At 36.4% G+C, this 26,197-nt stretch overlaps 2 protein-coding genes across 10 annotated transcripts; both read right to left on the bottom strand.

The window, feature by feature from the left end:
* Positions 1-1,889: 1,889 nt before the first annotated feature.
* On the bottom strand, positions 1,890-22,495 carry LOC108725290 (otopetrin-2). 7 transcript variants are annotated; one of them, XM_018452213.1, is made up of 10 exons: positions 22,080-22,495; positions 17,558-17,875; positions 16,351-16,604; positions 8,576-8,818; positions 7,031-7,233; positions 6,073-6,386; positions 5,386-5,400; positions 5,014-5,179; positions 4,657-4,939; positions 1,890-4,405 (listed from the first exon to the last, which is right to left on the bottom strand). In XM_018452213.1, exons 2-10 carry the CDS (start codon positions 17,642-17,644, stop codon positions 3,700-3,702), a joined length of 2,271 nt encoding a protein of 756 aa, XP_018307715.1. In that variant the 5' UTR covers positions 17,645-17,875; positions 22,080-22,495; the 3' UTR covers positions 1,890-3,699. The 7 variants fall into 7 exon arrangements, with proteins under 7 accessions (XP_018307715.1, XP_018307716.1, XP_018307718.1 ...); XM_018452214.1 differs by having other exon boundaries at positions 5,014-5,176; XM_018452216.1 differs by having other exon boundaries at positions 8,576-8,803.
* A 760-nt stretch (positions 22,496-23,255) lies between these two features.
* On the bottom strand, positions 23,256-25,576 carry LOC108725250 (Vesicle-associated membrane protein 7). Of its 3 annotated transcripts, none has more exons than XM_018452144.1 (6): positions 25,347-25,576; positions 24,682-24,893; positions 24,121-24,258; positions 23,890-24,048; positions 23,725-23,817; positions 23,256-23,644 (listed from the first exon to the last, which is right to left on the bottom strand). In XM_018452144.1, the coding sequence occupies exons 2-6, from the start codon at positions 24,883-24,885 to the stop codon at positions 23,576-23,578; spliced, it is 663 nt and encodes a 220-aa protein (XP_018307646.1). In that variant the 5' UTR covers positions 24,886-24,893; positions 25,347-25,576; the 3' UTR covers positions 23,256-23,575. The 3 variants fall into 3 exon arrangements, with proteins under 3 accessions (XP_018307646.1, XP_018307647.1, XP_018307648.1); XM_018452145.1 differs by having other exon boundaries at positions 25,387-25,576; XM_018452146.1 differs by lacking the exon at positions 25,347-25,576 and adding an exon at positions 24,979-25,069.
* Positions 25,577-26,197: the final 621 nt, after the last annotated feature.

The raw sequence follows: 26,197 nt of genomic DNA, 5'->3' as shown, positions 1-26,197 counted from the left end.
AGCTCGGACAGCACTCTTCTTGACGGATTTAAGGCTTAATGATATGATCAGCCCATTGTACTGTATTTCTACTTCGAACGTCTTCACTTTTTCTCTATCGTTTTCTCTATCGTTCTACTTTTGAAAATCGCGAAGTCTACGATACTTAGATACTCGCCCATCGATTTGATCCTGATCATTCAGTTTTCTGAGCTTGACGTAAAATAAGTTTCTCTTGATAATACAATTCAACGTCGATAATAAAATGTTCGTGCATTATAAATCACACATCATAACAACGGTACTAATTATTTCCGTTTTTACAAATAGATTTTTCTACGATAATATTTCTAAAATTATATTTATAAATCTTCTTGTGCGTATATTTTTTTAAATATAAAAGGACCAAAGTGTTCTCCGATTTAAATTTCGTTTTAGAATATTTAATAATATCTATATGTGGTTCTTTCTTTATTGAATTATATATGGACATTGCAAGTCGCTCGAAAATATGAAGTTCGTGATCTGTACGAGTCGAGAGAATTAAGAGAGATTTCGAGTTTGTTAAATAGAAAACTGAGAGAAGTAAATTCTTTTTTTCATATTGTCAATATTAAAATATTTTTAATTTCTGCGAGATTTGTTCCTCACTTGTATTTATGCGTAATTGTCTCACGTAATAATAATTGATAATTTTATTTATCATGAAAAAAATCTATAGTATTCTATTTATTTATTGTAATAGTGTTCTATTATTATTTATTGTTTGCGCTATTAAACATACTCGTAATCTATTTTCCCTGTCGCTATTTTAGCTCTCGAGTCATCTACATGTACACGACAATTGTTGTTTAAGCTGCAGTTTGTACTACGTGGAAGACGGATATCCGTGAGAGTGTCCAAGCGCCTTGAATTATACGAGCACCAAACATTCAGGTTACATACAGTTAGAGGACTCGGTTTAATCGGTTCATAGCGGATCAGAATTTACGCTTAGTGCTCTGATCATTCTCCTGACATTCGTTTCAGTCTTTCGGAAAAGAGAGTCCGATTCTTTTCGAACTCTCGCTTGTCTACTCAGAATGAATACAAAAGTTTATCGAACGAAGAAGGTTCATTGTTCCCGTATTGGATCGAAGACCTATGCCGAATGCTTCGACCAGATTGGTCCTAAGAAGAATCTAGTCTTTTCTACTTCTAACGAATGAACATTTTGTCGTCTACAGAATCATGTGTTCAGATATTTGAGCGAACGTTAATTCAAACATATAACAAAAATAATAATTATGTTCCTCCGTATTCTACATTAAATCGTTTTGGTCGACTGATGAATTGAGAAAATCGTCGTTTGAATATCTACAAGAGAAAAATTTAGAATGTATACGTATTATAACAGATATCGGATTCAATATTTATCAGTGAACTCTATTTTGATAAAATTTTAGGTACACAGTTGGGGAAAATTTGTGTTAAGTTTATAACACACTTCACGTGTCTCAAACGATCCATCCAAATTTTTGTGTTAATATAATAAGATGAATATATTAGAAAGTATATAACACAAATATTATATTTAAAAAATTGACGCAAAAAATTTAATATTGACACAATTTGGAAGCAAATTGTGGAAGCATATTTTTTCGGTAAAATTATTCATTTATCTTACAAGAATTTACTTATATTTCAAAATATTTTAATTATTTTTATATTTGTTTACTTACTCAAAAATTGTGTTATTTTAAGATTAAAAAATTTTGAACATCAATTTAACACAAAATATTTAAATAACGCTTCATGTTAAATCAATACTCGGATATGTTAAAAATTTAACACAAAAATTTTATTATTTTGCAAGAATCGGTTTCAATATAAATACAAAATATTTTTACTGTGTAACTAGTCAGATCGTCTAATTGTGAGAAGTATAATTGAGTGTTTCACTTCTCAAGATATTTTATCATATAATAGATAAATGCTTTCCTTATCTTCTATCAATTCGAATGATATTGTGGAATCGATACGAGATACGAATGAAATCGTTTATTCACTGCTATCACTTTCTCTTTTATCGAATGAAATTCACTTATCTTATATAGTGATTCTTGTTCAGTTATTTTTGCTTTGTAGGATTATCGATTAGGGCAAAGACTGCGATGATGGCAAGCGATAGACATCAATGTACACGTAATGCCTTTATCGCGTAAATACTGCGATTCTGCTAAGCTCATTCGTGTGGTTTGCAAATCTTCTCTTTTCGTGTCGGTTTCTCAGCGCGGTAAAGTTAGAGGCTATTTACAAATATATCAATGGGATAAGGGGATTATTTAGATTAGTCGAAATCTCTAAAAAGTGGTCGAATAGGTTTCAAGGAGATCGTACATAATATCGTGCTTTGATAAATCGGCTTATCAGCAATAAGATGTCACAATCAATACGCATTTTTGGAGTTTATTAAAATTGTTCTTTTTCGACGCGAATCATACTAATAATTTTCGGCGAATCCATTTTAGAATGGTGTTTATTTTAGAAAGTAATACTAGACCAGTAAACTCTATAACATACTGAAAACCTTACGAGGCGAGAGGGATTCTGCTCGACATGAGCGAGCCGAGAGAGATAATTCCACATGGGGACTCTCTCTGCAGGGTTTTCTCTGCAGTCTTGCACGTGTTATTTGTGCCATGGAACGTAGGAGCAATACAGAACGTAGTATCTCAGATAGTTAAATCTGAAAAGACAGATTTTTAGTATACTACCAATTTTTGTTGACAGAAAAGCAACAAAATTCACACAGAGTTTGTAGTATCTAATAATATCGCCAAACCGCCGCCAAAAATAGGACAAAGCCTGCTGACATACAGTAAATTGGTAGCAGAAACCGAGCAAGATTTACAGCTCTTGTTCAATTTTTGCTGTTAATCTGCCATCAGATTACTCGTGCGCGCAGATGTTGCTTAGTTTCTGTCATCAATCTACTGGCATAGCATGTCAGCAAATTCTGTCAACAGATCCTGAGTTTAATGCGGACACAGATGACTATGGTGGATCTACAGTAAGAATCTAAATTTGCTGTCAATCTGTCAGCAAACTGTTAGCATTTTATTATTTAGGACGTTAAATAAACAAAGAGCACAATTCCTGGTTCGGTTGTTTTGATGGTTTCCAGTATGTTACAGTTTTAGTGTATTATAAACTTACACAATAGCGCTGTGTAAACTGTATGGAGTCGCCAATATTTATACCGACGAAATAAATTCATAGAAGGCTAGCTAGAACACTGACCGTCGATAAATGACGAAGTAATCTACTGTTTATTAGCCTTATTGCGAGTATCTGTCTGCCGACGTCTTCTTCTTTAATCTCAATTTACGTATGTAATATCGAGGACACCCGAATCTATTTATTATATACCGTTAACTTTCCGAAATATACCCTGAAATCGATACAGATTATGTGCGTATGAATTGTCATGTACGTATTAATGCATTAATCATGCTCGGATTAGAAAAGTTCTGTCCGTTTAAAGATATCGATGTCTACTTCTTATTATGTTGCCCAACGGATTTTTCCCTTTTAAAATCATTTTTGTGACTCGATCTTTTTCGATCAAATGAAATACGCCGGATCGTTCTCCGCGATGGCATCAAGCCTTGACAGTTGACTTTTGGGCCGCTGCGGAATCCCACCGGTCTTCCATATGACCTCACGGGACCCCTTGCGTCACATGTAGGTGGGTTTCACCTTATAGGCTCGCTTCCACACTTCGCACAGACATACGGTGCTGTGGAACCTGTAGAAGATCGCCAGCGGCATCGAGACATGGGTGATGATCGTCCACGCCCACAGGCCATAGAAGTGCAACTGCACCGGATGCGACTCCGCCCGTGATTTCTCCAGCGTGTTGATTGCCCACATGGCCAGATTCGTCACCAATAGAAACGTCACGATTTCTCTGCCCGGCTTCCTGCGTATCTGCTCGGCGGTGGCGACCGTGCGCCTCGACGAATCTAGAATGAAAATGGTCTGGCAGGTAGTCTGGACGACACTGGCCAGAGCGGTGACCAGCACGAGGACCGTGTGTTTTTGCAGGGTGAAGTGGCCGCCGATGATGGTGAACGTAGAGTAGATGAACATGCCGGTCTGAGCGGCCACCAGGAGGATGTTGTCAAGCTCCAGATTTCTGCCGCCGTCGTAGCGCAGCTTGCGCATCTGGAACATGCCGATCATCGTCGCCAGGGTCGACATTCCGTAGAGAGTCAATTCGCAGACGTTCACTTCGGTTACAGCGAGGCTGACCAGCTCGGGCCGTGAAATGAGAACGAAGAAGAGGATGAGGGAGATTATGGTCAGCACTAGAATCAAAATGCCCACGAAGAGGCCCTTGTGCGCGCGGGCGCAATCCACGCTATAATGATGAGGCGATTTCCTGCGAATAATTGAAAGTTTTTTCATTTGAAATTCATGAATTCGTGACGTACATAAGTTCTAGTGCCATTTGTTATACGTTTCATTGTGTTAGAATATTATTCACAACCGACTCTGCGATAAGCTGCGCGCCAGCAGAATTAGTTCGTGAACTGGGTTGTTATTCGCGTACTTATGTAAGTATATGTATTATTGCTACAGCTGTAGGCGTATATTATTACTATAGCGTAGGCGAATGTATTGTTACTATACCTATAGGCATGTGTGTGATGACGCGAGCCCGGCGGCGTTGCAGGCTTCGTGAAGCCGACTTTCGATATGTTTTTCCACATTACATATAAAATAGCCGCGCAAATCAAGCTGTATTCTATCGTGCACGGAAAAAGGAAAGGGCTGGCATCTTGTACCAACGATCCCATTATATTCGTCCTTCTGCATTCGAACATGTGATGGGGTCCTTTGAGACCGCGCGGTAATCGCACGTGTTCTCCGTGATGAGAATGCATGTGACCACCGAGATGAAGTCCTTTCGAACCTGAAAATTCGAAAATTAGATAGGTCAGATAGGTAGTAGAATTGTAATGGAAGATTATGTTCGATCGCGTTTACCTAGTCTGTGAGAAATTCTGAGGGAATTGTTCTCCGGATTGTAAAACGTGAGGATCTCGTGTTTTGTTTCTTGCACGAGAACGTTCAGCCAAACTGATAGATTCGTGCCGATCATATGCATTAGTCCGAAACGTGCAACAACGCGATGACGATAAACCTTCATCTGCTAAAATATAAGGCAATGTTATTATTTTACTATAAAAGTAATATTTATAATTTGCTCTCTCTATTTACATATTTACATCAATTTTTAAATATATATATATTTTTAAATATATAATTTGAATATACACATTTGTTTTTGTATTGAGAGTTACATAGATGCATATGCATTGATTTTAATGACAAAGGAGAAAAGAAATTGCAAGTTACCTGCAAGTACATATCCTTTTCATCGGCAATTTTTTGAATAGAAATTTTTTGTGTTAATGCTTTTAAATGTTACATAAATAAGAGTTTAAGTCGATATAAGAATGATGTTAATATTAAAAGTAAAAAGAATAGCACTTTATAGCGATAGGGCACTAGAGCGTTTAAATAGTCACGGTCTACTATTGCTCTCAGGGTTGTTCACCCTTCTGTTTCATTAACCCCGTAACCGACGAGCTTGTGTTAGCTCGGTACTTCCGTCAGTGGATTTCCCGAGTTACACCATCGAGTTTTTTCCGATATAACATGTGCAGTGATTCTCAAGAAATGCAGTAATTTTCTATATCCAGTAATAAACAAACTGAAGTTATTCGTGCATTTTGACGTCAGCTTGTTTGCTCATGGATATATACATATATATGTATAATTAATAATTTTCTTATAAACTTTGTTGTTATTAATATTTACTATTATACTTTTTGAACTATTTTCAAATATATTTTGCTTCAATACGGTTTTAATTCAAAATTTAATTGTAAAGATACGTAATATTGAAAATTGGTAAGTTGCGGTAAAAAGTGACCCTTGATATTCTCGCCAGAAAAATTAAATAAGAAATCAAGAGTTTGTCATTAAGAGAAAGGTCACGAGTCATGAGAACGGCTCATGTAGATGTCAGTGCCCACTCACCTCATTGTTTAGAAATATGAAGTACATTTGGATGAAGATGAAGGCCATTCTCGTGGCAGGTGTGAGGGCCAGCATGATGTTGTGACACTTGGTGTTTTGTTCCAACTCAAAGTACTGGCCGAATTCCAACCCGGAGTAGATCATTGAGCCGATGCCGAACGCCACGGCACCCATTCGTAGATAGAAGCTACCGTAGTGCTGGACCGGACGTACCGGATTCATGTGCGGGCATCCGCTCTCAGGCGCGTCACTGTCGCCGCCGGCGCCGCTCGACGATCTCGACGAGTCCAGATCACACACGTCTTTCTGCTTCTCTGTTCCGCGAATTTACGATTTATGGAGAACCGGTTAATTGCAATCGGTTGTTACGCAGCAACAATCGTCGTCATTCCATTTGAGATCGGCATCGCCTTCGATGATCGCTCTCATTTTGACGATCGCTACCGACCGAGAGAGGAATTTTGACGAGAATCAAATGAAGCGAGGTCATCGTGATAATATACATAATGTTGCGTCACCGTGAGCATGAATGTGGATTGATCGGTTTGTAAGGCTGTGATTGCCAAAGCGATGGTCTGATTATTGCAAGTTTTATCTACTTCTATACGGAAAAGTTTTGCTAAAGTATCTAAAAATTTAGCTAGATACAGATTTGAAAATAATTTTGTTAGACCATAAAAATAATTATTTAGGACGCTTAATAGATAGATAAAAAGTAAGATAAATCAAAATTAAAATTAATCTACATTAATGGAAACGAGTATGGGTTAAATTATTTTCAGATCTGTAACTAGCTAAACTTTAAGATACTTCAGCAAAATTGTTCTTTTCGTTCTTACGCGTGAATTCAAAGAATACTTGCTCGTAACAGCCGAATCGATATTTCCTACGAGTCGGAAATATTTATCACGATAGACAGGGACCGGATGCTAAATCTTTTAAGTGCTTTTGGACTCACTTGATTTCGTCTTGCTGTCCCCGAACAGCATGGCGTACATGTACACGAGGAAGATCATGCTGCCGAAGTAGAGGTAGAGGTAGAAAGCCTCGTAGAAAGACGGCGGTATGTACGTGGATATTACTTCCGCCATGGGAAAGGCGATCCCCATCACAACCAGAAGTTTCCCGTACAGCGCGCTCAAAGTGGTCGCCAGGGCGTCGCTGCATCAGAAACGGAAATTGAAGCTGAACGAAACGAGGATTCACGTCGCGCGCAGAATTAAATCCTTGCTTAAGGAAATAGATCCATCTCCGGCCATACTTTGAGAAAACATATTATTCCTCTTCAGTTGCTAGCTCTACTTGCCAACTATCAAACGGATCTCTAGTCAAAATGCACTTGACGAAGTATTTTATAAATCCGCTAATTTATAAACCGACCCTTATCGGCGAAAAGAAATCAAAATCAACGAATCGCATCGAGTGGATTTAATAATTCCATTTATATACATATAGTAGATCCAGATATATCTTATTTGTTGTCGGTACAATTTAGTTTTATTCATTTCGATCGAAAATTAAAATAATCGATATTATGATTTTTTCATGGTATGAAATCTGCCCGTGTTTAAGGTCCTCTTTCTCGGTTCTGGCCCAGATAAAAACATCTTTTCTCGAAGAAATCATTGAAAACGGGAGATTGAGGACAACCGCGCGAATGATGGATCGTTAGCTCGATGTCTATCATCGTGTAACGTTACAGCGGAGGTACCATTGGCCGCAAATACATCCACCCCCGTAAGAATTGGCTCAATTACGAGTAATCGTGTGGTCGCCTGTACGCGTGTATTTGATTCATAAAGTGCCGGTAATTGCGGTGCAGACGTCGGTCAGGATAACCTGGAGGATCACGTGAAATTTCCGTGGCGACCGGTATTCCCCCTTCACGTCGGAGAACGAAAGCGAATTAAATTCGCGAATCCTGGCGAAATGCACGGTTGAAGAACAAAATCGGATTACGAGAAAAGTTAAAAGATTCATTTTAACTTCACAAAGATTATCGCGCGGTTTTATTACGCAGAATGTATCAATTATAGTAGTCATTTCATCGAATCAATAATTCTGTAAATAAGTAACGATGCAATTGCAGCTTTAAAATCGTTCTGTCATTTTGCAGAATCGAATATGTTAGTAAATAATACCGTAATCTCTCTCTCTCTCTCTCTCTCTCTCTCTCCGCACACATAATTAATAAACTGTAAATTTCTGGGTTTAATGATCCAATTAATATTAATGATATTACCTGAGCGCCGTTGCTACATACGAGATTATTACACGCGCATGATGTTATTATTATACATATGAGATTATTATGTGCATCGTTGTATAAATATTTACATTTTAGCGATATGAAAATGGCTAAAGAAACATTAATGATCGCGTATAATGCTGGAAATTAGTTATGATTAGACAGAGAAACACAACGTTGAGAGAAGGCCCGGATTGATTGGGAGATGGTACATCGACCTCATTTCGATGGAGAAAGGTTTGATCCGCTACTCACCAGCCAAGGTTCTTCCACTTCCGCTCGTCGGTGACCTCGAGGAAGGTCGACGCCGGGTAGCAGACCGCCGGAATCGGTTGCGAGGAGCATGGTAGGGCCAACGCAAACTGGGGTGGCCGGTGAACGCGAGAAGGTGAGCTGCTACTGTGTCTAGACAGCGTTTCCGGCGAGACGATTACCGCGGATGGTGAGGCTGGTGACGGTAGCGCGACCGGCAGTCCTGGCCAACTGTATAGAACGTGTCTGTTAACATCTCGTATCTATTAGTATCCCGTTATTATTTTCTCTCTTCAGCTTTAATTATATAAAATTATGATGTCCCTTAAGATTTGCATCTATATTTCACGTATTTCTTCATTGAAAAGAATATATTTTATGCTAAATGATTTTACATCTACAAAGCGAAGATATAACAGATAAAAATTTTTCTATCATGTGTTGTGTTTGTGTGTGTGAGATTCGTTTAGATTTTCAATTCATTTTGCGAATTATCTTAGTCTAGCTTTTGCATGAGGATCACTTTAAAAAAAAAAGAATATGTAAACAAAAGCAGTAACTATTAAACTGAGTTTAGAAAGATTAACAATCATATTTAATTATGATATATAAATTACAGAATACGAATATACGTTTTAAATTTACATAGATAAATTAAGGGTATAATTTCTTTTGTAACAAGCATATTTTAGTGCCTAAATAAAATTAAGTGCTTAGATAAAATTCGCTTTCAAGTGTGACATTTACATGCGTGTGTGAAACGTCTCTACTTTTATTCTTTATACATTTTGCATAATGGAAAAATTGCGAACAACGTCGCGACCACGCCTTCCATTAACGATTTTAATTAATTAATTGTACATTCGATAAGGTACATATAAGTACATTTCATTTATTTTTTCAATAGTAGAGGCTTTATTCTTGCGATAGCAACGAATGCATTTATTTTAACTTCAATTACATATTCACGTCTTCTCATGATCATATTTTATTCTTTTTTAATTAGTCGCGTCGGTTAATTAACTCATATTCGCTGCTGCCAAGTGTATTACGGTTTTAACAAAGGCATTAATATAAAAAAAATAGGTATAGTATTATATATATATATATACATACATATAGTACAGAAAGATAGAGACATACAAGTGCATATGCACTTCGTGGTTTTTATATAAACCCACGCGCACCCGCCTGATTTAAGGTCAACGCGGTGCCATAATGTTTGACATATTACATTGACACTGGCTGCAGGAAGAGACCGACTAGTGCTGATGGCTTTGTGAGTATCATTAGATGACGTAGCGTTGACTTTCTAACACGAGTCATTTATCTAATAATAGTAGCCGATCTATTTAATCTGATATATGACAAAACGAGCTTTTTATGCTTTTTGCACGCGCATTTTCTAGTTCATGAATATGTAAAAATTTGTTTAAATGATTAAGAATTCGTCCGAAGTAACGTTCAGTATATTCATCGAGTTATCGTAAAAGGAATATTTGGCAAGAAATTTTGTTTGACGGAGATCCGTATTAATAAAACTTAATAATAGGGACGCATTATACTACAAATATTCCAGCCGATTGTTGAGCACATTATCAGTGCAAAAATATTATTTTTGTTGCATTCTTTTACATTCTAACATTCTGTGCTATCCTAATTTAATCATAAATTTCATCAAATTTTAATCAAAGTAACTTTAAAAAAGGTCTGCGTAAACCACAAGATTTGTTCGCCATAATTATAGAAATTGTGCGCTTTAATGTTTCCAAAGCTTTTACGAGATTCAGCGTTGTTCCGCATATTTTAGAAAATAAACGATTCAGCGTATCGTTGACCCGATGTTGGAAAGAGTAAAGGAGGAACCCCGATCCTTTTACGAGGTGTATGCAGAACAGCGTAAAAATATTTCGCAGCAATGTGGCTTTAGCATGATACAACAGCAGCGATAGAAGGACAGAAGCTCGTCTCGTACCTCCGAGCTTTTTGAAATAATCACGTAGCGTTGTGAAGCGTTGGAGCGAGAGAGGGTGTCGTTGGCCGAGGGAAAAAACGGATAGGACGAGAGGGAACTGAGAGGGTTGATTCAGTGGTCGAGTGCCGTCCCTCGTTGCGAAGGGCTTGAGAAGCCGGCGCATCGCCCACCCTTTGGTGGAGATCTCTCCTACCTTTACGCTACCTTCTATCCATCGACGTCCCTCACGGCATCCCATCCCTCAGCATCTTCTCCCTTTTTTTCGTAACTTTTCTCGGCCGGATTTATTACATCATCAAAATTCTTTTCAGCGGACTTTGACATGACGCTGACCTGGTTCCTTTGCAATTTTAATTTGTTTAGAGAGGACGGTAAAGTTTGGCCCGCGTAAATTGATTAATATTTTATGCAGCACAACGTCATTTACTTTTATTAAATTTACGTTTAATTCAACTAATTATTTCCGTTTCTAGAGTTGAAAATGCAGGAGAGTAAAAATAACAATTGTAATGCATTTGCTATTAGTTCTCACGAACATTTCTTTAAATTGTTAAAATCTTTATTAAAGATTCACATTTCCACCTTTGAGAACCTAAATGTCTCTCGAATATTCACGAAGACAAATTGCAATTTTTCACACATTGTCGCATGCATGATTTGTCGTCTCTCGGCAAGATTTTCCAAGAAATTCTTCACATTCTGTGAAATCGTCGCTGGCATTTCATTTGAATTCGTTTGCCACGCAGCCATTGTCAAAGTCTCTTATTCAGAATTCAGGGACTCTTCGCGCAGTCCCTTTGAACTTTGTGCTTGAAAAATTCCAACTCGGCCACTCTCTTTTTCATCACTTTCCGCATATTACGATGGGAATTACACTTCCGAGATTTCTGTCGACGAAGAACATCGATTCTATCGCTTATCATTTCGTTGTCCGCCATTTGATATCTTTCATGTATTATTTAACTGCCTTTCAGTTTTTCTCACTATGCGCTCAGAGAAAAAAATATATAGTAACAACTACAAAGGTGACAACTATAAATTTTATATGTAAAAGTACTGTTTGTGTGTATGTGTACATATATAATTGAATAAACTATTTTATAGTTATAGCAACTGGTGAAATACCTTATTATATAAATTATATAAATTAATTTTGCATATAAAGATATATATTATATAGTTTGTCACCTTTATAGTTGCTACTACTACGTTTTTTTCGGAGTGCGGTAAATTTTTAACACGAAAACTGTTCGTCTTGTTTATTATTTTTTAATAAAAATATAATAAATTGTCGAATTATCCGCACAACATAATTTCGACTTCAAAATGATATCAATGTTTAATTATAAATCTCATTAAATTATACACGTCGATGCATATATAGATAAAATTTCGGAGAAACACTTCTATACCCTTAAATGCAACAGATATCGAGTGCAGCGCAGCGAAATCGTGATACCTGAGTGACGTCTCCTTGATGAGCATACCCGTGACCTTGACTCGCGCTTTTCTCGATCGTCTCGGTGGTACGTTGGCCCTCATGAACGGCCCTCACCAACGGATGACACTATCACGGCCCTCCGGCTCATGACACGGCACTCACGGACCCCGCATCACAAACTGAGGCCCTAATCGGGACAGACCGGCTCCCTGACCATTGTATCTATCGATCCTTCTCTCTACGTATATCATTTCTCTCTGTCCCTGCCTGGATATGCGACCGTTTGATAGCGAGCTCGTTAGCGGTGTATCAAATTTGCAGCGGCGTAACACGCCGTTACATCGCCAGTGCGCCAGCTGATCGATTCGTCTCGGTTACGTGCCGGGAATTCGAGAGGAAAAGGGTTTGTGATGGAAAAACAGAGGTCAACAGGAGAATTCAGGAAAAAAAAAGAAAATGAAAATAACTGGCAATGTGTATTAGATACACATCGGGAGTTGTTATAATAGTTATTAGAATGGCTAATAGTTATTAATAGTACAATCAAAAAGTATCGTGAAATAATAAATTAAGAAAATAAAGAAAATTTCTTTATATGTATAAAACTTTATTGTTGAGAAAATTAAGTTAAATAATTGGATAATTATAATAATATCGTACTTTCTAAAGAAATTCCTCTACTTTAAGAAATTTTCTAGCAAAGTGCACGGCAAATTGTCGCTTCTAAAATATGCGAAAGTACTGTACTCTAATATTCACACGCTTCGACTTTTATTCCTCTGTCTGCCTCCTGAGATCGGCGGCCCTCGTACATTTACCGGAAAATATCTGACGGCACTTCCCTGTCCCACTGCGTTTACCATTTTCCTCTCAAGACGACAAATTCGATGAGAGTGAAAAAGAGAGAGAGAGAGAGAGAGAAACTCCTTCATCGGAGAAATGTGGGATATAAATTTTCCGTCGTGTGACACTTCTGGTATGATCGGAAAATTTTTCATCTTTCTCCTCCATCCAACGAAATGAAGCGTACATAATTACATTTTTGACAATATTGTGATAATTTCAACAAAGCGTTTATTGATCCTAACAACTATTTCTTTGTATTTAACTCTTCCTATTTTTAATTAATCTTATCTCATTTTGGTCGATACGCATATATATGTAAATACATACATACAGCCTTGACCAAAAAGTATTAAACACTTATGTTTTTTTCAGGAATTCTTTACCTATATTTTTTCTTATTGGTTACCAGCATTATATATAAGTTTAAAGAGTTTTTGAAACAAAGGATAAAAATTCATAATAAATGTCATAAATCGATTTTTCAAAACTGAAATGTTAAATAACGATTAATACAGTGCCTAGCTAATACTTTTGACCAAGACTGTATTATAATAATCTTAAAAATTCGTTTTCGTCAAATACATCACAATATAAATTTCTTCTGCTGTCGAAATACGAGATGTCGTCTTGAGTACGTGTCTACGTTGATTGAATCTGCATGTAAATCGACGAAATAAGCTGCTTTTCTGATAGATTGGAGAAGAGGATTCGGAGAATTCTGACACGATGAAGACTTGGAGAGAGGGAGGAGACCTCTGAAAGATCGAACCGGAAGCAAGAGGGAAGACGAAGATCGAGCGTAAGCCATACCGAGTGACAGGTCAATATTAACTCTGACGCCGATGGTCGTCCGGTGCACACGAATTCACGTTCGATATCCGGCGGAAGTAATCGAGTTCCGCGGATGGACCGAATACGCGCGCAAACCAGACGCTCTTGCATGCCGGAATTTGAGAGGGACTTGGCATTCGATTCGGTAAATCGGTTTCATTGGAGATACCGCGACGAATAATGCCAATGTATGAACAAAAGCTGTCACATTACTGTATGTCCTGTACCGATATCGCATAGAAAGCCCCACACATTTCCTTCCAATTATAATAGTGACCAAATGTGTGTGATAGAAATGGCAGACAAGATGTGTGAGTATATTCGAAATTATGTATATAAATAATAGCTTTCGATTGCGCGCGAAAACAAATAATATTACATTTATATTACAATGTACAGTCTTGGCTATAAGTACAAAGCACCTTTAAATTGATTACATTTTATATCTAACGAAAAATAAATAAAAAAGTTTTATTAAAAAATAATATTTATGTTTGTATCTAACAATTTTAATATCTATTAGTCCTCCTTTATATTCTATTATCATGAGTCCTCTTTTGGCTTCTATTATCGCTGTTTTTGAAAAAAATGTAATAAATTATAAGTGCTTTATATTTATGGCTAAGACTACTATAGTAATATTGAATTAATCTGGGAATATTCATCTAAGATCTTTTACTCCAGCGGCGAGAAAATATGAATTGTGTTATAAAATGAACATGATCATTTGTTTTCTTACTTTTTGGACATATTTTCTTTCTTTTTTAATAACTATTCTTTACGAACCTTTAAATACAATTTTATCGAAAATCCGAAATAAAAAAGCGTTTTATTAACATATTTATTTTTTAAAAATAATAATCATAATAAGCTGTTTAATGCGTTTATTCCGTTTGTAATATTTATTTGGGTTCTTCTTATTTTTTCAAAAGATTGAAATATTACATTCTCTCTCTCTCTCTCTCTCATAACCAATGTTATCAAATACTAATAAATTGTAAAATAATCAGCATCTAATATATACAATATGTTATTAATAAGTGTAGATCTTTTATTGGGGTGTAAAAACACCTCAGTGATCGTTTACGTAAAAAAGTAAGTTGATTACTTCTTGGTTAATACATATATCGTAACAATACTATAATAAACATAAACCATTATATCAAATCAGCAATAATAATAGTGAACAAAAGAATTAGCATCAAAACAGTTCCTCGCGTTTACCGGAAATTAAAAGGGTTGAACGTTGAACGGATGTAGGATTGATGGCGTGGAGGAAATCGGCATGTTGCTGCGAAATCGCCGAAGCATTTTTTACGATCAAGTTTAATTGCTGGCAGTGTACGAAGTGCAGGATTATACGCTGGGAACCGAGGGAAATGTGCGTTAATCGCAGACGGTGATTAATGCTACCCGCCGGGACCGCCGCGGCCGGCGTTGGTCACTCCAATGAAGAGACGTGGAGAAACGCCGGCTCTTTAGGGGAGACTGTAATTTACAGTGGTGCATACAAAGCGGTAACAATCGATACAAAACAGTCGAATCAACGTTGAAATGCTCATTTCTTAACGATCTTATTTCTACACGACATGGGGTAGGATATTAATATAATTTTTTCTGAATTTATTTTCAGATTTTCAGTACATTAAGATCTTCTTAGGCTCAGTTTCACAATTCATGGTTAACTCTTAATCGAGGTTCAACTTATTCATTATCTTTTTTCAATTTTAGAATTGGAAAGAGATAATGAATAAGTTCAACCTCGGTTAAGAGTTAACCGTGAGTTGTGAAACTGGGCCTTAAAGTGATGTCAATTGAGTATTAATTAATTTGTGATATTATTATAGTAATTCAGTTGCACTTTTAAGTCCAAAAAATCGACGCGCACTTTTAAGTCCAAAAATTCGGCGCGCAATTCGAGAGATTACAAATGTGATGTATAAATTTACATGAAATTATTTAAAGCACTCATGATCCAGTTTCAATCGGTATGGGCATTATTTCTTAATAATTTTTTCTCTTTTCAAACTTATCGATCAATTATCAGTATATGCAATTAAAAATTTACAATTAAAAAATCATGTTTCGAAAACAAAGATTATTTTCAAGCGATAGCGATGTAGATAAACAATAAGTGAAAATCGAGAAATTCAACATAAATAAATGATAGTCATATTCAATGAAAATGAATGTTGGTGCCTAATGATACTTTTGCGTGAATCTTATAATTTCTAGTTCAAGTAATTAAACTGCGCGCCGATTATTTGTCGATCTTTTAACAATGTTTTAAAATGCTTATTAGCATAAGTATATATATAGTAAATTTCGTGTTAATTTAATTTATCATATTAAGTACTTCAGCTTCAATTTAGGACTTTATTTCAAGACTGATAAATCGATGCGCAGTTTGCTTGAACTGAAAATTGAGTCATATAAAAATATTATTAGACATCAATGTCTACTTTAGCCGAATATAGACTTCTTTGCTTACTTGTTAAAGATTATTTTGCTGCAAAAATGCTGTTCATTCTGTTTGTTCACTGCCTGTTCCAATTTTTCAGTCAAGAAATTCTTGAGACACGTTAACGATCGCGAAAATTAGCAACGGGGGAGATAAACGAGACATGCCTCGAGTGGCGTGCATTATAGGTTGGTACCAGGGGTAAAGGCACTTTCTGTACTCACTCTTGCATGAGCGATGCGGTCGACGGTTTCTCGATTTCCGTGCTAATCGTGCCACCGTCTGGCGTTCTAAGCGCGGCCTCCAATGCGGCCGCCTCCTCTTCCTCTCTTAATTCTTCCGAAGCTTCCTCGGGGATCGTCGTAATGTCCTCAATCGGTGGTAAGTCGTTCCCGTTCTCCTCCAAATGATTTTCCAGCATAGGATCGGAATTATTATCGCCTGGCCGCGACATTTCCTCGATATCGGAATCGATACCCTGTGAAATAGAATTAGTAGATATATGTTACTGTAATCGGCGCCATTTTAAAGGCCCATCTTATTTTCAGTGAAATAATTTTTACAGGATATTGAAATGTTTCTTGCATAAATTACAGCCAGTACTTTAACAAAGTTAAAAAATGTCCATTAAATGCAATATCAATAAATCAATAGCAGTAAAAAAGTTCATCAAATATGAAATGACACGTGAGCGGAGTAAATATTTAATGGAGACTTTAATCGAGTATAAGATACATAATTTATACCTGTTCTCACAAAACAGCCAATTTTACAATTGTCCTACTTTTGAGGATACTTACAAGGATATCAAATTTGTTTTTGGGGGTATATGTGACTTTATTGAAGTGGTATTTCAGTTATTGACACGTTGCGCTTTAACCCGATTTTAGAAGAGTCATACCGGATATGAGAATACTCCGAGTACAACTTAATAGAAATTTATTAAACTCTGACATTCATGTTTCAGAAATTATCTTCTGTCGCTCTACATCAATTAACTAGTACGTAAAGAGTAAATGCATGATAGTTACTAAATACTTTAGTGAAATAATTTCGTGCACTTATATTTGGTTAATTATATTTGCAATTATATTTGGTTAATATAAAAGTTGGACAAACTAAAATTTTAATTTTCTAAATTTTTTCTGAATTTTAATTTTCAGTTGAATAAAATATATTTGATAGCTATCAGACTTTTCTCTGAGTGTAATCAACGCAAATTTTAAAAATGAAAGGGGTTAAAAAATCCATGAATTTATGCCCTTTTCATAATAATCCGTCATAAGTGAAATGACGAATTGAGGACTTCGCAGTCTCGTAATTTGCGTTGCGCCGTCCGAAATCTTTCCGGGTAATTACCCTTGGCTCAGACTCAAGACAGATGATTTTTAATCTACAAGATGCCTCACCTTCCCCTCTCTTCCCGCGTACCTGTGCGAAGTCCATGTAGAAGGAATCTCTGGAGTCGGAACTGCCCTGGCGTAGCCGGAGGCTGAGATCCGGCGAGCTCTCGCCCATCTTCCTTATCTTCTTATCTCCTTCTCGCTTTTCACCTCCCCTCAGGCTCAATCGCACCTCTCCCTCTCGAAGAGTCCCCGACTCTCCCTCGCGTCTCTTCTCGCTCCTTTCACCCCCTTTCGCGCGCCGATCCCCTCGCCTTTGTCTTCGACACGAGCTCTTCGCTCCTTTACGGACGGGGAATTCTAAAGAGGGTAGGCCCTTGCGCACACAATCCACCGGGTTTGCAGCCTGAAAGAATCGGCCCTTGAGAGACAGATCACCCCAATTCTACACCGCGCTTCCTCCACCTTGCCTTTCGCGCGAGAGGAAGCGAGAGGCTGCTCTTAACCGCGCGATGCGAAAATATTCCCGTGAAAAGAGTTGGTAAACGCGCGTGATCCTTATCCCAGCGACAACCCCAGATATCAAAGGCGTTCTCTTTACCCCTTCGCAAAAGAGACGATCGCGCGAGTGCACGCCAGGAAGGCGTATGATTTTCATTCTGACGCTTATCCCGATTATTAGTCGTCGAAGAATTTCCGGGGTGGTTGATGAAAATTGCTCTTTAAAACGCTCCACTCAAGCGTGCATATATCACTGTGAAATTGATTTTGTCCTCAATTTTGCCTCAAAGATTGTCATATGACATGTAAACAGAGCATAACTAATTATACACAGAACATAAACTTTTTATTAATTTAATTTTTATTAATTATTGTTCATAAACTTTTAATATTGTTTATAAATATTTAATATTTAATTTTTCTTACACGGAAAGAACTACTTTGTTGAACTATTTAAAAGTTTAGATACAAATCTGAAAATAATTTTGTCGGACTATCAAAATAATTGTATAAGATGCTCAAACATAATAAGCAATGCTGTAAAAAGCTTTGATATTCTAATAATAAGTTTGAGCGTCATTATTTTGGTCTAACAAAATTATTTTCATATCCGTACCTATCTAGATTAATAGTTAGATATTTTAGCAAAACCGTTCTTTTCGTATATTCTTCAGTTAATAGGCAAAATTGTTTATCCTTTTTTTTTCACTGAGATTCTATCTCTTAAATAATGAATATAAAATAAATGAAAAATTATTTTTCATCTCTCAATCAATATAAAATGCTACGATATATTTGTGTTGACATTCACATAAAGAATCTTCGTCTGACGTTGCCGGGCAATCTCGGAAGCGAACCTCTATACTCTTAATTATATAAAGTGCAGGGATGTACTTTGTAGGAAATTAATTACGTCAAATAGAAAATTAAATCTGGTTCTCTTCGCGTTAATTATCCTGTTCGCAGCGCAGTGATAATTTCAATCGAAACTATAAAACATAATTATGAGCCACGGCGATTGCCCCGCGGCTGCTGCAGAGTCGATAACTAGTTTCTATACGTTACGCATAACATGACATTTTATTAATGTATGAGGCATGAAGCAAAGCTTTGTAGATTTTATCAGCAAAGTTAATTAAAATGCATTGACGCGAGTACAACGTGCAAAACATATATCGCCGAGTTAGTATTTATCTTAGGAAAAGCGGATTTACGTACTTAGGCGCTTAGTTGTGTTGTTTCTAAGTCTTATAAGTTCGCTGTGTACGGAGTTGTTGTTAGCGAAGTAACAAGACACTACGCTAAGACGCTACTACGTGCACGGGGAATGCATAATTACTCTTGCCAAAGTTACTGTCGAGTATTCGGTGATTACAGTCCTCCAAATTCGAACCGCTTCGCGTATAATGTAATTGTCAAATCATTGTCAAATTCGCATTTTCGTATTTCGACAATGAGGAAATTGAAGAACGCTTGCTCGCTTTTACACGCGCATTTATTTACAGGGATAATTAATATTGACAAGGACATGTGATCGTGCGAAGTGTAAATGACGATTGAGCTAAATTAACAGCCGGTGACGTAATAGTTTTTCTATAAACTGTAGTTGCAGTTGACGTAGTACTACATCTGACGTAGTATTACATTATTACATTTTTAAGACCTGTAGCTGATTTCCACTTTTTATATTTTATGTTCTTTAATCAAAATAAATTCCAATAGAGTTCATTTTAAATCAAATAAAAAGGCTTTCTTTCAATAATATCAAAAGAAATATTAAGTTATTTTTATATAGAAGTATATGGTTAATTTTTTTTATGTAAAATGTTCAATTAATTATATTTTTACGTTTAAATATTTAAAATGTTAAATGTTAAAATGTCAAATATTAAAATATTGAATATGAAAAATATTTAATTAATTTTCAAAATATACACATATAATGAATTTTAAAAGATTTTTTAACTTTAACATTCGCTGCCTGATGTTTGATATTTTCTCTGCTTGGATTTGTAAATTTCTTTCAATCAAATGACTCTTTTAAATGACAAATATGATATTTTAAAGCAAATATTACAGTTTTTATTTTTATTTTAATAACGGAATCCTGCAGTAATCAGTTATAGAGAGAGAGAGATTTAAGTTTATTGTATCCGACTTCCAGTTTTGGAAAAAAAATGTTGCAAAGGAGTGAAAAATATCTACTGAAATCATATTATGCAGTTCGGTTTATTCGCTTACTCGCTGCGAAGAAAGACAATGCCCTGCTATTCTCAAAGGACATTTGTCGTCCTACGAGTGAGTCAGACCGGAGTAAAACGCTTCCTTGCCAGGATACGGGGGTCTCTAACGTCAATGAACATTCTTCCCGCGCGTCCCTAACGCCATTCCAGGACGAACCCTCCCGTTCGTCGAATGTTTTATGGCCGGTATACGTGGCATCGAATATTTCTCCATCAAAATGACTCTCCGCGCATTAAAGAAACACTGGGCACAGCAGAAATAAAATGTAGGATCAGACGCCTACATTTTGGGTCGACCGTAGTAACACAGATAGTTTCGCGGCAAAATAATATTGATCGCGAATTATCAAGAATTATATATAATTACTTTTTTGTATTGTTCTTTAATTTATCATAATAATTAAAATCAATTATTAAAAAATTCCAGTTTCAGAAAAGGAAAATATTACTGGTTGCAAAAGGTACTAAAAAATACTTAGGCTTTAAGAAATTTGACTTTTCGTTTAATGTTATTATATTCATAAAGAATTAATGATTTTGCTTAAGTATCTAAAAATTTGGCTAAATACAGATCCGAAAAAAATTTCGATGGTCCAATGTTTTTTCCGTGTAGGACTTGTTTATGGAAAAATAAATATATTCCCAATGAAAATGTAAATAACTGGCTAAAATAAGTGGTCAGAATTAAACAAGGAAATACATTGCGATAGCGTTCATATTTAAATGCACACAATGGAAAGGCGATTGTAACGGTATCAGTATAGTGAGGCGGAAAGATTACGTTTACGAGAATCGATACGAAGATTCTATATCTAGCATGTAGTGTTAATATTATCGCTTCTCCGGTACATTTGTTGTTTTCCCAGAATTCCGTGGCAACGATTTTCCGTCGCTTCCGTCGCGTGCGGCGGAAAGGTAGAGTATTTTCCACTCCAACGTTATTCATGCCGCGTAGAAGTTCATTGCCTTTTTGCGCCGGCGATGTCGCGTTCGCGATGTTTTATCTAAACTATACGTCTCTCGTTGCTAGATGCACGCAATAAAGCACGCAACGGGATGAAATATAAACGTCGGCAAATGATAGGTCGAAAGCTATCGGACTACATCGGAATTAACGTAGAAAAATATAATTACTTGATATTATAAAACCGATGAAAACATCTTCTCATTTATATTAAAAATATTTCAAAATTATAATCTTATTAAAACAGAATTAACGTGAATTTAAATGAACAATAAAGTTATATAAAAAAATTATTTTTAGCGAAGGACCTTCACGATTTAACTGGAGTACCTAAAAATTTAATCAAATACAAATCTAAAAATAATTATGTTTTAATTAGACTATTAAAATAATTATGTATGACGCTCAGAATAATACAATTTTGAGCAGCATTACTCATCATGCATGACTTTCCTATATAATTATTTTGATGGTTCAACAAAATTATTTTCCGATCTGTATCTATAAATTGCTCTTTCAATGTTTCAGTTTGAGTTATTTATTTTAAATACAAAACATTAAGGTCACGATGTTTCTATCTAAAAGTAAAAACCAATTTCAGATCGCGGCCCAAAAATACTTTAACAAATTTCGGCCATCTATTTCAAGAATAGTCTACCGTTCGATCGATCTTAAAATTTCGTGCAAAGTACCATAAATAATTCAGCTACATGATAATTGATTTCGAACCACAGAAATCGAATTGCGAAACGCTTGCGTTTATTTAACGCAAAGCGGGAGTTCATTAATGCATATTACAGTATGTCAGTTTTTCCCTCCAATGTCGCGAATGCCGCGACTTGGCGCGTCTCGCTCGTCTCGCTCGAAGAGAGTTCGGCGAAAGGGAAAGAAACGGCACTTACGGGGAGAGCTCAAGGCATTCGTCGCCTTTTGGCGTTCATCTTCCCAGCACCCTTCGTCGTTCTCCCGAGGGCGACGCATCCTCCCTCTCACATCGCAATGCCCACCGTGCAGTCTCTCGTTTTCACTTTCATTCGGCGCCTTTTCTCGCCGGGCTCGGCCGAGGATCTCGTCATCTGCTATCTTCCGTCTCCACCCGGGTCCACCGCGAATCCATATCCCGTAATCGGTGCCTAACGCCGCCGCTGCCGCTGCCGCACCACCCACAGGTTGTAAACACACGCACCAACGCGTTTCTCACGCATACGCGTACATGAGAGCGGCTCGGTTTTGGGGGTGCGTATGGGCCGCGCGTTTTCCCGCGAGCTTTTTACGCTGCTATACTCTTTTTTTCCATCCGGAAGGGAGAGATGAAAAACGCGCGCTTCTAAACTTCTCGTTTCTCCCCCTTTTCTTGTTACCGGTTTGTCGATGGATTCTTTTAATTTTTTTTTCTCTTCTTTTACGAAAGAAAATCTCTAGGAAGGAACCGTGAAACTTGTTGAACAGGAAGGAGGCAGAACGGGACGATGTAAAAAAAAGGAATGTTTTTCTCAAAATCTCGAAGTTTGGGGACGGAGTGCGATCAATCGTGGCGCGTGTATACGAGGCACGAAGACACTTCGGCACCTCCCGAAGGGCGCGCCGCGCGAGACATCGACATCCTGCGAGAGCCGCCGGGCTGCTGCGATGGCCCGGGCTTTGCGACGGGAGAGCGCCCGCGCCACGACGCCGCCACCCGTCGCACACCGCTGCGCCGAACGACGTCGTTGCATCGCGGCGCACGCCCCGTAGCGAGGGAACGGACCCTCGGATGGACACGATCCGGATGACGTTCTGTCGATACCGTGTCGATTTTCAGAGGAAATTGGACCGAGATTTTATCGAAACGAGAGCAGATCTATTTCCCTTAATGTCTGTTCTATTTTTTTGTATAATTTCTGGCATAAATATTTCTTGATGCTTCATCCGATTGAATCAAGAATATTATGCAACTATACTATCTCGTTTTAAACTCAAAATACAATATATTTTCTTCATAAATAAAGAAATGAGACATATTAAATTATAAAAACATAGAACTTGAACAAGAAAATGTTTTTATTTTTATCTTTTCGTAAAATAAGATATAATGTGGTGCATATTTCGATGTGAAAATTAAAGTTATACGTCTTGTCCATAGAATATAAATGGTGTTGATTCTTGTAAAATAATCGTATAGATAAATATAATTGCAGATGTGTGTATATATATATGTGTGTGTGTGTGTGTGTGTGTGTGTGTGTATACGTTTAGTACAATGTTCTTATTGTATTATGTAAATTAAGATATAACAATAAATTTGTAAATAGTGTAACTTCGCGGATCCAATAATTTTCAGTCTTATACTAGATTTCCATGCACTTTTCTTCTGTATATATTCAATCGGCATTTGAACACTGTATCGTACATATATATATTAATTTCCCACACATTTTTGCCAAGCCAAGCCTCCGCACGTTATAGAAACAATCACGTATACTACAACCTGCAACAGAAAAAAATGGATGAAATTAGACTGCAACAGAGATTAGAAAGATCCAAAATTGATCGCAATGTTGGACTTACAATTAAAATTGCGCCGACAATGACATAAATTTTTACATTCTTCCAAAATAAGGATCGTGCTAGATTTCTACTTGTCTTTCTGAACGTCACGGACTAGAATAAAAAAGTGAATTTTATAATATTCTATGATTAACAACATTAAATTGTGAACATATTTTTACATACATTGGCAGACAAATTTTCTGTTTTGTTTACAAGCAGTTCCAATCGCTCGCCACGCATCGCTATATTGTCAATATTTTTTACCATTATGTCCTTAAGCTCGTCTAGTTCGCCATGAACTTTAGACAATCTATCAAGATCTTTAGATTCGCTATAATGCTTCTAAAAAAGAAAAATAGGATGAGTCACATGTGAAAACAGTGTTTCAAGATACATAATCAATTGTGACAGTACCATTTCGTTAGCCAAAACGTGGCCAAATTCTGTGTTCATAGCATAAGCTACGGCAGTTTGAGCACCTGATCCATAAACAGCCAAGAATCTTCTCTTGATTTCATTGAGATACAAAAATGCCCTGGATCTTTGAAAATCCTGAAACAAAATTTTATTATATCGCTTCAAAAGTGACAACTGAAAAAACATAATTTTTGAATTATTACCATGAATGAGTTAAGTCATCATTACTATATCAATCATCAAAAGTGAACTAACTTAACTTTATAAAAAAACTTTATAAAAAAACAAAATCATCACAACTCAAAAAGGATAGCTATTAAGAAAAATCATAACAATTCAAAAAGGATGATTTTTTTACGAATTGTGACAGGAAAATGATATTTGATTATGTTAAGAATATATTCGTGTTAAGCATATATTCTTTTTGTCATTATTAACTCAATAATTTTATCAAGAAGGAAAGATAGTTTTTGACCTTTTCCAAAAAATTTAATTTTTTGAGTTGTCATTTTCAATGTAAAGGAGTGATTTGTGTGCCTCGATGTGCCTAATACATACATCGTCAGTAATACACATGTAAATAAGGCGATCCTCGCAGATATAGTGAAAAAGATAAGGCCCTTGCGAATATGTAAGTTTGTCATTGTCCGGTGGTATCTTTGCCAAGATTTTCGCTGTGACTTCTTCAAAGTTTCCAACGCACGCAGCATGTTTCGCCAATATAATTGGTCCGCGAGCTACCACGCTATATAAAATTGGCATGTTGGAATCTGTAACAAAGTATATAACATATATGTGATTAAATATAATAAATAGATAACACACGTAAAGATTTTCGTTTATTTTTTTACTAACATTAATTCAATTTTTCTTTAATCACACACATTCTCCCAGTGGAATTTGCTTATCATATCACAATTGAAAACAACGAACTGTAATGTGGCCATATGCAGACAACTGTTTAATCTGCTTTAAGCATGCAAATCACTCATTAAAAAATATTGATAATGACACAAATTAGCTGTGACATGAGCAATAATTTATGCTATAAGTATTCCATTATGCATATATGCTCAATTTTAACCTCTCACAACTTCATGAAATTAAACGACTTCTACAATCGTTTTAACTGTTTGAACTTCGAAATTTGAATGCGAGGGGATACAATTAGAATACTTTTTTCAGGAAGGGATATGTCATCAGCGATCTAACATTTGACCTACCTCGATACAAAACAAAGTAAATGAAGGAACAGCTGCGCACTTTTCTGTTACGCCTTCGACGATGTAATACTGGTATTTCTGTGTTTCCGTCGATCCAAGAAGAATAATCAATCAATCGGTCTGTCGATTCTCTTCGGAAACACTGACCAAGACATCGAAATGCTCTTTACGACTGTAAAATAGTCACATTTCCATGAAGTCATCGATGAGTTTGAGTGATATGGATGACAGTTCAGGCAGTTCAGTGGTAGCGTAGTGGGATATAGTGGGGCACTTGACGTTCGTTCTTTCGATCTTGCGCACATTAAGAGGCGCGAAATTTGAAGCGACAATGCGTTGAATACCAGTGTAATACTAAGATTAATTCTGGACAAATTATCATGACATTCAATAGGGCCTCGAGAGCTCAAACATGATTGAAATATATAGATATTGTCGACTATGGAGATAAAATTTTACATAAAATGATATCTATACAGGGTGACCCATTTTAACTTAGACAGCCAAATAACTCGAAACATCGCGATTAAATAAAAAAATGTTTAAAACAAAAATTGTTGGATATGAAGGGGCTGATAGAACTATGACCTTGACAATGACCTTGACCTTCATTTTCAAGGTTATTTGAAGGTCATGATCATTTTTTTAAATGGAATTATATGAATTTTTTTACATAATATAATTCCTCTAATTATTCTGCATATAAAAGTATTAAGGTAGCGATATCAAAAAACCAATAGTTTACGAATTTTATATTTCATTGTGGCACATATTGATATAAAATATTAAATAATTCGTAAACTATTAATTTTTTGATAATCGTACCTTAATACTTTTATGAACAGAATAAT

This window comes from Mycetomoellerius zeteki, unplaced genomic scaffold, assembly GCF_001594055.1.
Source record: "Mycetomoellerius zeteki isolate Tzet28-1 unplaced genomic scaffold, Tzet1.0 scaffold332, whole genome shotgun sequence".
NCBI lineage: Eukaryota > Metazoa > Arthropoda > Insecta > Hymenoptera > Formicidae > Mycetomoellerius > Mycetomoellerius zeteki.
The sequence above is the reverse complement of the archived record's forward strand: the minus strand, read 5'-3'. Positions and strand labels throughout refer to the sequence as shown.

Bases quoted from the DNA above. Each gene is read 5' to 3' on its own strand.
- LOC108725250 (XM_018452144.1), bottom strand. From the start codon at position 24,885: ATGCCAATTTTATATAGCGTGGTAGCTCGCGGACCAATTATATTGGCG. The intron at 24,259-24,681 runs GTATGTATTAGG...ATTTTGTTTCAG, and splicing joins ACATGTGTATTACTGACGAT to GATTTTCAAAGATCCAGGGC. The intron at 23,818-23,889 runs GTATGTAAAAAT...TTTTTATTCTAG, and splicing joins CAGAAAATTTGTCTGCCAAT to TCCGTGACGTTCAGAAAGAC.
- LOC108725290 (XM_018452213.1), bottom strand. From the start codon at position 17,644: ATGGGCGAGAGCTCGCCGGATCTCAGCCTCCGGCTACGCCAGGGCAGT. The intron at 8,819-16,350 runs GTGAGTACAGAA...AGATGTTAACAG, and splicing joins ACCGCATCGCTCATGCAAGA to ACACGTTCTATACAGTTGGC. The intron at 4,406-4,656 runs GTATAGTAACAA...AATTATTCGCAG, and splicing joins CATCACACACATGCCTATAG to GAAATCGCCTCATCATTATA.